Genomic DNA, 12908 nt, shown 5'->3' on the forward strand with positions numbered 1-12908 from the left:
CTGTTACAACTGGAAAAGGGGTTGAAAAGGGACCAACCCAGCCCAGAAGTAGGAGGTTGGGGAGGGGAGAGACCTGCCCTGAAGGCTCCTGACAAAGGTGTCAGAGAAGCGTCCCTGAGGGACTGTATGTTGAGCCTGGTTGGGGCTGATGGTTTGGTGGCTTCTACTTTTTCTGTTCACCTTATATTGGACTGGAAGCTGGGGGAGAACAGCAGATGGTAGGAAGTAACCCAGGGAGGGTAAGTTGGAGAGCACTTTTGAGGACCAGACACTGTTGATCCTCCTAGGGCCCTGGGTCAGAATCTGGTGTAATGAACGGACCAAGGCTCCCCTACCACTGCCCAACTCACTGCATCCCTGGTTAAAAGAGGACTGGGACTGCAAGACCTACCCACTGAGAGGATTATTACAAGCCCATATTGAAATGGAGATATAAAAGAGATTCCAAGTATACTCTTGCGCTTCTTTAACATATTGTAATTTATGGGAGAGCTGTAATCTGATAAGCCACCCCATGTTTCATCCGCCAAACTCACTGCACCACCAGCATACAGCTGCTTGAGGGCATTCTGCTATGCAATGCATTTTTCTTATGTGAGCAAATGAAAATGGTGATCTAAATAAGCGAGCCATAGTCATGCAGACCCTCTTTAGTGGCCTACAGCCTCCTTAAATCATCTAAGATTGATACATAGTCATGTGTCTGACTCAAAGGAGTTTTATGGAAAACCTGACATCCCCTCTCCAACAGATCCTCTTCAGGAAATCAGGCAGGTGGACAGTGTGTTATCAAGTCTGCAATTTTTGAATTATTTAAACAAACAAATAAAAAGGTCACTCTGACCATGCAGCAAATTGTAACAGGCTAATAAGTAAACTGGTTCCCTCAGGCTAGATTTCCCAAGACAAGTAGTGATTTGCTTCAATTGCACAGTTCTAGCACAATTTAGAATCTGCCAGGGTTATTCTCTGCCTCTTATAGTCAGGAACAAGCTAAATATTTAAAACACAATATACAATTCATGTAGGAATACAAATACACACTACAAAAAAGGAAGGTTCAACAGCCTTCAACCCCAGCAAAGACTATTAAATTATTCCACCCTTAGCTATAGTCAGAGTCCCCTGAATACTTGCCTAGCATCCCACCTAGGAAGTAACACCATTCTACTGGCCATGTTCATTCCAGGGCTCTCAGAAGAGTAAAGTATATCCTGTCAGGTTCATATGGACGCTGCTCTGAGATCTTGAAAAGATTTGACAATAAATGTGGTAAAATAACTTGATGGAGAGGAGAGGGGGAATTTTTACCCACCAACCTTCAAAAGTTTTAATCCCACAGTCCTTTTTACAAATACAAGCTACTTGTTAGCTGAGGGCCAAAGCTTCTCAGTTTTAAGGAATTAATATCCCAGAGAGCTGGACTTTCCCTTTCCTCAAAAAGGGGACTTTAAATCCTTCAACCAATAAAACAGAGAAGCTTTCTATTCAGACTTTAGAAGGGTCCTAAACTCCATCTCTCACTTTCATCCCATTCTGAAGTAGAAGACCTTAATGGGGCCACCTGAACTAAGATGGAACTTCGTCAACTGAGAGCTCTGAAATGGACCTGGTAGCCAGGAAAGACAATAGTCTCATTGATGTGAAAATTCCCTCCTTCTGGGGCAAGAGACACCCCAGCACACTCCCATAAGGATAATAAGGGCAGCCTTAATTGGGCATATCCTAAATTTTGAATGCTTAACCTTATTATTATATATAGACTATCATTTGAGCTACTTGTGTGTTAAGCTTGAGAATCTATTTTGTAGTGTGTATGCAAGGAGTAGTCTATTTTTCATAAGCAACATACTACAGTCAACCTGGTCCTGGCTCTCATGATTTTTGAAGATGGGAGAAGAGGCAACAGTGCCCAAAGGCCCCGTCACGGTGCGAGACTCACCCCTGCGGTGCCTCCTGCTGGTCTCTCAAGGAATTAGCTCTTCCAGCCTCCGGAGCACTCTCTGCAGGCCGGTGTCCTGCTTGTTGCTGGCCCCTGTGTCCCTCCCGGACCCCGGTGCCCCTTTTACCCAGCATGCTGCCCCCTGGCAGTACCTCCCCAGTCTCTGGGTCTCCCCTCCCTGGGAAACCCCCACCCACTATCCCCACCTCACCTCAGTCTTTGGCTACTGCCAGTTACCATTGAGTCCCCACACACTGGGGCGGACTGCAGTGTATAAGCCTATCGTCACAGGCAAGGGGGAGCTTGGACCTGCTGCCTCTGCCTACCTTTGGGCTGCCCCCTGCAGCCCCAGTACCTATCCGGCCTTACCCTAGGCCTGTAGCCTGGGGGGTTTCCAGGCTGGAGCTCCCCAGTTCCCTTGGCCTTCCCCCAGCCCTGCTCCACCTCAGCTACTCTGGTACGCTCCCCAGCAGCCAGGCCCATCTCCCTCCACAGCTAGAGGAGACTCTGTGTGCTCCTGGCCCACTGCCCTCTTATAAGGGCAAGCTGAGCCCTGATTGGGGCATGGGACTGCTTGCTCCCAGCCACAGCCCTCTCCCAGGGCTGATTTCAAGCCCTTTAAGACCAGAGCAGGTGACCACCCCACTACACCCCCATTTGTCCTACAACTACTCGTACGCTGAAGGAACAGTCTTATTTTGCAACAGTCATGGACTCTGTTGCCCTTGTTTTTACTGAACTCAGTTTGTTATAGAGTTTTGTTATGTTTTGTGACCAGGCTCTTCCATCAGTTCATTTATTTGTAACTATATAGAAAAAGATAATTATAGAGTAGCCAGCACGTTAAAACACCATGCTTTATGCCTTAATGCCAACATGCCTTGTGAAGTACATTAGACTATGCAGTATCTTTCTATATTACATTACATTTCTTGCTTAGACTTAACCATCATAAAATATTTATGCAAGCATATCTCAAAAGCAGAGATTTTTGATGTGCTGCTTGGAGATTATAAATGAGAAAGGGCGAGAAGGGCTAGTAGTAAGATGATGATGAGACATATAAGCCCCTTTCTAGCACCTATCATATTCTAATTCTAGCAAAAGCTTGTTTATATGGTAGAGTTCAAAAAGCTCCTAGCAAAGAAAACTTTTACTTTGCAAGTAGTGAGAGATGTTGTGAACAGTGCAGGGGCAAAGGCATTAACGCTTAAAAAAAAAAGAGACCTCTTTAAAAGCAAGGAACATACAAATGTTCACCTTTCACCTCTGTGTCACAGTTACAATCAAGTGCTATGCAAGTAGTGACTGAAAGTGATAGTATCTGATGGCTACTTAGTGGCCTATCTGAAATGAACTGATGGCTTCAACTTACTTCCAAGAGGACATCTATGCACATCACAAAACCATAACCACAACTGGTACCTCTGTTTGCTATCTCAGCAAGGAGGGCAAGAATTCAGTGGCTAAGGAACGTGAATTACTCTCTCCCCTTTAGAGGTGATCCCGTCAGGTCACAGCTAAGGATCACTTGCAGAGCAGTTTGTGGGAAGCCTTCTCCAAAGACAGAAAAAGAGACATTGAACACAGAAGTGGCTCCTCCAAGCGGACTTTCAGCCTCACTAGTGCCTAAATCTCTAGCACAGTCAGAGGGAAGTTTAAGATGTAACCCTTCCTGACCCTTCTAAATGTTTCAGGTGGAGCCAGGAAGAAAATGGGGAGCGTGGCTTTTTCTTTAAAATTTGTTTTCCCCTTGCCTAAAAAAGTCCCCTACAGTTCCAAGTGCCATTTCCGTCATTGCTTCAGATCTCTGGTTCAAGGGGAGCTGGAGAATTGTGATCACAGGACCTTTGTTACCAAGCAGGAAGACTACTAGCAGCCTTGGACAATGGGTGCTTCTTTTCCAAAATGGCCTATTTTCTTATTGCAGCTCTGCCTGGCTCCTGACAGAACTGTATTCACACTGGAGGATAATTATCCTGGCTATTTCTGTTAAATAAGCTGATTCTTGAGTTGGCTTTTAAAATCTTAAATAGAACATTAGACTTGCCATGCTTATTCAGAGTAATGGCTTATCTAGTCTAATACTGTGTTTCCCACAGTGGCAAGAACCAGATGCACTGGGTAAAGGTGCAAGAAACCCCTGAAGCGAGCAATTATGAAATAAATTCCCCATAAGAAAAGTTCTTCCTAGCCACATCTGTAACAGATTGAGTAACATGCCCTGAAGCATGACAGTTTATATCCCTTCCAAACGTCTTTTATTTTTTTGCTTTTTTTTAATCCTTACTATTGTAATGGTGGGTGCTCATTATCCATTTTTTTTAATCCTGCTAAACTCTTGGTCCTTAATAATATCATGTGGCAGGGAGTCTCACAGGTTAATACTGTCATGTAAAAAGTAGCCTATTATCATTTTTAAATTTGCTGCCTTTCAGTTTCACTGAACGTCTTCTGTTACCCTTTCTCATAACAACAAGAACCAGAAGTGCCTGGCTTACATTCTTTATACTGCTCATCATTTAAACCTTTCTTTCCAGGTGAGAGTGTACCATTGATTTCTATAGTGATGTAACCGTTCCCCAGAAGTTCTGAGAAGTTCCTCTTGGTATTGTTCAACTCCTCACTGCCTTCTACTCAGTACTGAGCTTTAATGAAACTATCTAGTTACAAAATACTCCTTTGTGTTATTTGCACGCATGCTTTTTATGTTGTTTTGAAGGCTCTGTTTAGCTGCAGAGAAAAATCTATCCGTCACTTAACAGCTTCCACCCTGCTTTATCACTGGTATTTTTTAAGCAGAAACACATTGTGAACATTTACTTTTACCCAATTATAGAGGGTGAACTACAAAAGGCAAGCAAAGATTTTCAGTGCTTGATTTAGCTTTTGCAAAAACATCCAAGTTAGAACTCCAAAGAGAAATATTGGAATGTACTGGATTGTATTGTGGGAGTATTGTATTGTATTGTATTGTATTCTGGGAGGCCTGTAGATTACAAAGGAAACATTCAAAACATCATACTTTCCTTGGCAAAATGAACACAGATTTAAAAGCGATAATGTAAAAGTAATGCTGGATTTGGTTTTGGTTTAGTATTGAAAAATTTAGGTTTTTTAAATTGTAATTCAAATTTGGGGAAAAATAATGTTCCCCACATGTGATACTTTATTTCAAATGTATTTTAAAAACAAGCTCTATTTGGCCTATTTCAAGTTTTGCTTGACAGAAAAGGAAACTATGTTCCAAAGCCTAAACTGTCCCCCAGTGTTCTTCAGTCATCCAGCACTCTTTGGTGACTGGCAATGGGAGCTCTCCCCCTGCAACTGAATGTGGCAGCAATTCTTCTGCACTTTCCAGTAATAAGAGGTGAGGGTTACCATCTTCTAACCCAACTTTAGATGCCAGGGGTTTAGAAAATGGACCAAATCTCACAAAACTGGGGAAAAAGTATTTCCAATGTAGGCAAAGCACGTACCTTTGTGGGATATAGAACATGTGCTGGGGAGGTGGTTTGTAGAGAACACCATCATAGACTGGCCACAGACCACTTAAAATTCTGAAAAGAGAACTCTTTCCACAACCATTGGGACCAGTGATTAAAAGATGCATTCCTTCCTGTACCTAAAATAGTCATGAAAATGATAAAAACAACCACCTTTCAAAATATATCACTTTTCACCATGAAGCCATGGTGTATAATGACACAATCTAGCACACCCCACAATGAAACCACCTAAGCATTTAGTTTAAGGAAGTATAAATTGTGAAATTGGCTACAACTCTTATTCAGTCTCTGTTTGAAAAACTGCATTTGCACAGAATATGTGGATTCAAAGAGCAAAAGCAAAGGAACCAGAAGAAATCGTATTTACTAGCTCCAAAGATGTGTTTTTTCTAATTTAGGAAACAATCCAGATGGCTATGCTATTACTTACAAAAGGCTATTTTGTGGAGGGGCATGAGTCATTAGCACTGAAACCTTTTTTAAACATTTGGGCACTTTGTGTCTTGGATAAAATCTAACTGCAGTTCATTTGAACATGTAGCAATATTAGACCCTAGTCACAGAGCTGGGAAAAACATGCCCAAATACCATATGTCACTATCTATAATGAATCTTGATTTCAATATTCATTGTACTGAATCTACAAATCATATTTAGAGTCAAATATTCCCCTCAAGTACTTGAATGCACTGACTTCAATTTGAGGGAACTGTAAGGAGTTAAGGACACTCAGTACCTTACAAGCGTTAACATTCCTATAACTATACTAAACACCATCACAGTCTCATTAAACAGCGTATGGTATTTTTTATACAGGTGAATTAATTGCAAAGGGGTGAACTTGCAAAGCAGTGAATAGGGATGTGTGGCATGACCTTAAGTGAATGAATTGAAGCAGCATGAGCAAAGCCCAATGACTTGGAAAATAAACCTCAAAATTCCATTTCTGCTTATATAGTGTCATTTTTATGCATTTCTTTATTTATACACACACACACCCCTTTGTTTATTCACCCTATACACCCCTATACTTCCCCCCACCCACCCACACATTAGCACTGTTTGTGAATTCTCTCTATAAATCTACTAGGTAAAGTGTACAAACATACAGGTATCTCTGCCTGAATGTCAATCCATCATTTTATAGTGTTAAACGAAATACATTTAAAGTAGCTGGGAGTTTTGCCAAATTAAAGGCCCTATTCTGCCAGGTGCTGACTATTTCCTTAAAGATGCTCTCTCTCTCTCTGTCTCTCGCACACACCCAGTATACAAATACAGAGGTAACATAAGCAATTAGATGCATAAATGAGGTATCAGAGTAACAGCCGTGTTAGTCTGTATTCGCAAAAAGAAAAGGAGGACTTGTGGCACCTTAGAGACTAACCAATTTCATGCTCTAATAAATTGGTTAGTCTCTAAGGTGCCACAAGTCCTCCTTTTCTTTTTATAAATGAGGTAGTGGAAGTTCTCATGCAACTTTCCAATGCTTTCACCTATTTCTATATAATTACTGCACTGACAGTCAGTATTGTGACATATTTTGGAGTCATTCAATAAATGAAATGCATTAACAATGTGATGCCAATAGGAATCAATTGCTATTTGCAATAAATCACTGAAAACAATGTGAGTTTTTACTGAGCAAAGATTGTAGGATTGGACCTGCAGATTATACTGTCAGCTGTTAGTTACTATTGCTCCTTGGAGTGGTCAAGTGAAGTTCCACAGACTCACTGTTTGCTCTAATGTTGTGGACTTGGAAGATTTTTAAAGCATCCCAAAGGTGATAAGCACCTCAGTCCCCCAGAAATTGAATGGGAGTTGGATGCAGAACTCCCTTAAGCAATTTTGAAAATGCAGCTGTAGTTTTTAATCTGACAATGACACAAGTCAAACCATTCCTTCTCCTCTCTCTCCATTTTCTTTGAGCAGGATACACTGTACATATCTGATGCATCCGATGAAGTGAGCTGTAGCTCACGAAAGCTTATGCTCAGATAAATTGGTCAGTCTCTAAGGTGCCACAAGTACTCCTTTTCTTTTTGCGAACACAGACTAACACGGCTGCTACTCTGAAACCTGTACATATCTGCCTCTAGTGAGCCGCTATGCCTACCTTTCTTGACTTCCCCTCTTCTCCAAGTATTTAACATAGGGTACATGAACTCTGTGTTGTTTTGTGTTAATGTGATGGCAACAATCAGAAGATTCTTGCATATCATCTTACTTTGAAGTTTAGTCTGGAAACCACCACATCTCCATTTGGGGTAATAATAGGAACATTTTCACAAACAATTCCATGATCAACATCAATAACTTTTCCTACAAGTTAAAAAAAAAAAAAAGTTAGTGAAACATTCAGGGGGGCAGTGAGATCTAGTAGTCCAAGAACAGGGCTGAGAGACACGAATTTCTGGAGTTTATATGTCCCTTCATGCTTCGATCACCATTCAGAGGACATGCATCCATGCTGATGATGGGTTCTGCTTGATAACGATCCAAAGCAGTGCGGTCCAACGCTCGTTCATTTTCATCATCTGAGTCAGATGCCACCAGCGAAGATTGATTTTCTTTTTTGGTGGTTCGGGTTCTGTAGTTTCCGCATCAGACTGTTGCTCTTTTAATGCTTCTGAAAGCATGTTCCACACCTCATCCCTCTCAATTTTGGAACACACTTCAGATTCTTAAACTTTGAGTCGAGTGCTGTAGCTGTCTTTAGAAATCTCACATTCGTACCTTCTTTGCATTTTGTCAAATCTGCAGTGAAAGTGTTCTTAAAATGAACAACATGTGCTGGGTCATCATACGAGACTGATATACCATGAATTATATGGCAGAATGTGGGTAAAACAGAGCAGGGGGCATACAAATCTCCCCCAAGGAGTTCAGTCACAAATTAAATTAATACATTATTTTTCTAACGAGCAACATCAGCATGGAAGCATGTCCTCTGGAATGGTGGCAGAAGCATGAAGGGGCATGCGAATGTTTAGCATATCTGGCACGTAAATATCTTGCAACGCTAGCTACAAAAGTGCCATGTGAACTCCTGTTCTCACTTTCAGGTGACATTGTAAATAAAAAGTGGGCAGCATTATCTCCAGTAAATGTAAACAAATTTGTTTCTTTTAGTGACTGGCTGAACAAGAAGTAGGACTGATGGACTTGTAGGCTCTAAAGTTTTACATTGTATTGTTTTTAAACTATTTGTAATAAAAATAATAATATAAAGTGAGCACCGTACACTTTGTATTCTGTGTTGTAATTGAAATCAATATATTTGAAAATGTAGAAAAACATCCAAAAATATTTAATAAATTTCAATTGGTATTCTATTGTTTAACAGTGCAATTAAAACTGTGATTAATCACGATTTATTTTTTTGAGTTAATCGCATGAGTTAACTGTGATTAATTGACAGCCCTACGTATTTTGTTAAATCTTAAACTAATCCAAATAAAGAAACAATTAAATACAGGATTGTTACAGGTAAATCTGGTAGCAGTGCCTATAATTACGGTTGCTTTACGCTTTCCATTATAAGGCCCTGTTTTCAGTTGCTTATAACTTTACCAATCTGTAACTATTTGGGCTGAAATTTTCCATGTTGGGCATTTTCCTCAGGCTGAATTTTGCAAAGTTTCAGCTAAAATATTTTGGTGATTTCTGGGAATGAGATTAGGGGTGTTCTTCCTATCTTAAAATAGTTCTTACAACCACTTAGCTGAGAAGCTCTGTTGCTTCCAAGCTCTGGAGCAGGGACTTGAAATTTGGCAGACAGGTCACCCCAATGTCAGGGATGTGCCTTATGCCATCTCCATGAAAATTCATCCAAATTTGGCCAAGTTATAAGCCTCTGAAAAAAGTCTGAACATAAAGGTGTGGTAGAATTTGGCAGCCACATTCTCTGAATATTCCATCTGTTGCCTGCCTCATTTGTCAGAGAAGTTGGAAAATGTGTAGTGAAGGAGGCAGGAGACCATCAGAAGAGAATATATAGTCTTATGGTTAGAGAATTAAAATGCTATCCTGGAGAACTAGATTCTACTCCTTGCCTCTGCCATATGATGCTGGACAAGCCATTTGAACTAAAATGATCACCATTGGCCACTAACTGTGTGTTCCTTATTTTCTAGGTGCCTGACCTCAGACAGCTGGGACCAGATTTTCAGGAGTGCTCATGACTTCAACAGAAGTCAAAGCTGCACTTTGGACATATAAGGTGTTATAAAAATGCTAAATTATCTGAAACACCTAGTCATCTCAAGTTGGGTACCTATGACATATTTGTCCTTAATTTCTCCATGTCTCAGTTCCCCAGCTAGAATACAAGGATAATAATACCCTAAAACCGACCTTGTGAAGATCAATTCATTAACAGCTGTAAAATATGCAGATATTGTGGTGAGAGTTGTACAGGCAACATTAATTCTGGGATTTCCTAACATTTGAGTGCTTGACTTTGAGACCTTAAGGTTCTCTTAATGGAAGGGGGTGGGAGGTTGTTTGTTTTGTTTTGTAAGGTAATGAGGCATATAATTGATTGCACTGCTACAAAAATAAAGTGATGATCCTTTTTATAATTCTGAATGATAAGATAAGGAATGACTGTAGTAAAGTAATATATTATTGTTATTTTACTAAAGCATTTAAAAGGTTGTATGCAGGGTAGTTGCAGCCATGTCAGTCCCAGGATATTAGAGAGACAAGGTGCGTGAGGTAATAACTTTTACTGGACCAACTTCTACTGGTGAGAGACACCCGCTAAAGAGCAGCTCTGTGTGGCTCGAAAGTTTGTCTCTCTGACCAGTACAAGTTGGTCCAATAAAACATATTACTTCACCCACCTTGTCTGTTTAACAGGTTGTCATTCTTTCTCGGCCTACACCAGTACAGTTATGGGCTGTAGTAAATACAGAGGCTAATAGAACATTAGTTGATGGCACAAGTTTATACTGACGATTAAAGAGGAAATAAGTGGTGTGGGTCAATGCAAAAAACTTGCCTTAAAAGACAGTTTAAAATATGGATTTTTCTTTTAATAATATGCACACTTACATGCATGCACACATGTGCACAGATACCCACACACACACACATACCCCTCCACTGTTATAAATTCCTATTCAGGGAATTCTGAAATTATGAAGGCTGAAAGAAAGGAAGAAAAATGTTATTCCAGTGGAACTTCTGATGGGAGAGCCTCCGAAAATGTGTTTCCACTACAGTTGCAGAGACTACAAAGTCTTGGTATGGGCTGAAGGAAAAAGAATGGGATGCTATACCGCATTGAAACGTCAGCAGGGTTCTCAGACCCAAGCTGCAGTCAGTCTTTAAAATAACGAGGTAGCCATGCTAAAGAACAATGGCCTGTGGGCCAAGTACATTAATTTACTACTTTATGGACTAAAAAACCCTTTTCTCAACCACATTACAAAACAGAGTCTATTATAAAATGTGGTTTATTTTATTGGTAATCACACATTGTTGTGTCCTACAAGGTCAAGAAAACAGTTAATGTTTGTGCCGCCTCAGGGTGTTTATTATGACCCTGTTGAGAAATCTGTGCTGAAGGGCAATAATGTTGTAAGAGAAGGAAAAAAAAGTTTCATATATAGTAGTTTAACTCCTTCACCTCTGAATAGCTACATTTTTTCCTGTGGGGGTGGAGAAGGGATTTGGTTTGTCAGCAGCAGCTGGGAAACAGAAATGGAAGGTGTTCAATGTGGGTAATCAAGAAGAGTAAATGGCAAAAGGCCATATGAGGGGACTGGGGAAGAAACTGGATGGGGGCGGGGAATAGAGACAGAAGGTGGTTAATGGGGCACAGTAAGAATTCAGTCACAGAGGACACATACACAGACCTTAGGTGGAGACAGAGGGGAAATGACAAAATGTAGAGGGTAGGAGGAGCAAGGGGAAAGGCAGGCAGGAGGGTTGGAGCGGATCAGAAAATTTTTCAGCAGAAAATTGCCTTTTTGTTGAAAATATGAAAACTGAACATATTTTGGTTTTCAGTGCCTGAGGTTTTTTAGGCCAAATCCTAGTAAAAACATAAACGTTTTTCTCTTTTCAGATGAAAAGTTTCAGGTTTCAGTTTTCTAATGAAAACTAAAAAAATTTAAAGGAAAGCAGATTCTTTCTGGGGGAAAAAAGTAAAAAAAACAAACAAAAAACAATTTTCTGTGGAGGTTTTGATGGAGAATTTCCAGCCAGCCCTTGTGAGAGTACATTGGGAAGGAATCTCAGGGCTGTCTGCTGGGGGGCATAGAAAACTGCAAAGAAGTGGGCTAGGAATATGCAATGGGAGGGGAGTTGATCTGTAGCATCTCTGAAATAGCAGCAAGGGTTGTGTAAAGAAAGGCTTTGTTTATACCAGTAAAGTTGCATACTAGGCTGAAGGGTTTAACAGGGTTTAAAAGAGAACTGGATAAATTCATGGAGGTTAAGTCCATTAATGGCTATTAGCCAGGATGGGTAAGCAATGGTGTCCCTAGCCTTTGTTTGTCAGAGGATGGAGATGGATAGCAGGAAAGAGATCACTTGATCATTACCTGTTCTGTTCACTCCCTCTGGGGCACCTGGCATTGGCCACTGTCAGTAGACAGGATACTGGGCTGGATGGACCTTTGGTCTGACCCAGTATGGCCATTTTTATGTTCTTATGAAGAGTTTATAGAGAAAAGTATCAAAATGTGAATTACCCACCCTTGATTTCTAAGGGGCCATCAATACGTAGTTCTGCTTTATCTTCATTCTTGCTGTTGGTTTCAATCTCTTGAACAACAGCAGTTCTTTTGTAAATGCCCCTTTTCACTTCATCAAAGACTGAAAACATATTGTACACTCGAGCTGTATAGCCTGCTAACTCAGTGACCTGAGAAACAACAAATAATCTGTTTAAATTACATAATCTGGAAACTGGAAATTATATACTTTCTCTAATAATTTATGGATAGCATTCCCAATTGTTTTGACTCAGTACTACTTTGATTTCATTCTGGATTAAGAATAAAAGGAAATTTTTCCTCACCAATTAATTTTCTTTCTTTGAGATCTTCTCTGACAGTCCCCCCAGATGCACATGTACTGTTCCTATCCGCCAGCAGATGGCGACATTATGTTGAGGGACAGATTCTAAACTGATGTAAATTGGCATAACTCGAATGAAGGCCTTAAGAATTTTTAGTGCTGTCATCACCAGCAAATAAGGGGGCTGCTGGCTCCCATCTATCAGCTGAATCCCCTAAAGCAGTTCCTATCATTGCAATTTATTGTGCAAAATACACCAGATGCAATTTTTAGACCTTGGAGTCCTCGTATAAAACTTGTTGTTTGAAAAAGTCCTGGAAATTTGCAGAAGATAGTGCTAAGCTTGAAGGGTGGAGGCCTGGGCTGGCAGAAGATATCAAAGAAAGAAAATTTAACACATACGGAAAATTTTCCTCTCTTTG

At 40.5% G+C, this 12908-nt stretch overlaps 1 protein-coding gene across 1 annotated transcript in view; it reads right to left on the reverse strand.

Annotated features, from left to right (window-relative positions):
• ABCD2 (ATP binding cassette subfamily D member 2) overlaps positions 1-12908 on the reverse strand; it is a gene marked incomplete at its 3' end in the record, with an annotated part of 64829 nt that overhangs the window by 36920 nt on the left and 15001 nt on the right. The window contains exons 4-6 of the mRNA XM_084613232.1: positions 12163-12331; positions 7682-7776; positions 5422-5567 (exon numbers count right to left, since the gene is read on the reverse strand). Of these exons, the coding sequence (XP_084469358.1) occupies positions 5422-5567; positions 7682-7776; positions 12163-12331 (410 nt within the window). The remainder of the gene's footprint in view (positions 1-5421; positions 5568-7681; positions 7777-12162; positions 12332-12908) is intronic.

This window comes from Lepidochelys olivacea, assembly GCF_965140295.1.
Source record: "Lepidochelys olivacea isolate rLepOli2 genome assembly, chromosome: 1".
Lineage (NCBI taxonomy): Eukaryota > Metazoa > Chordata > Testudines > Cheloniidae > Lepidochelys > Lepidochelys olivacea.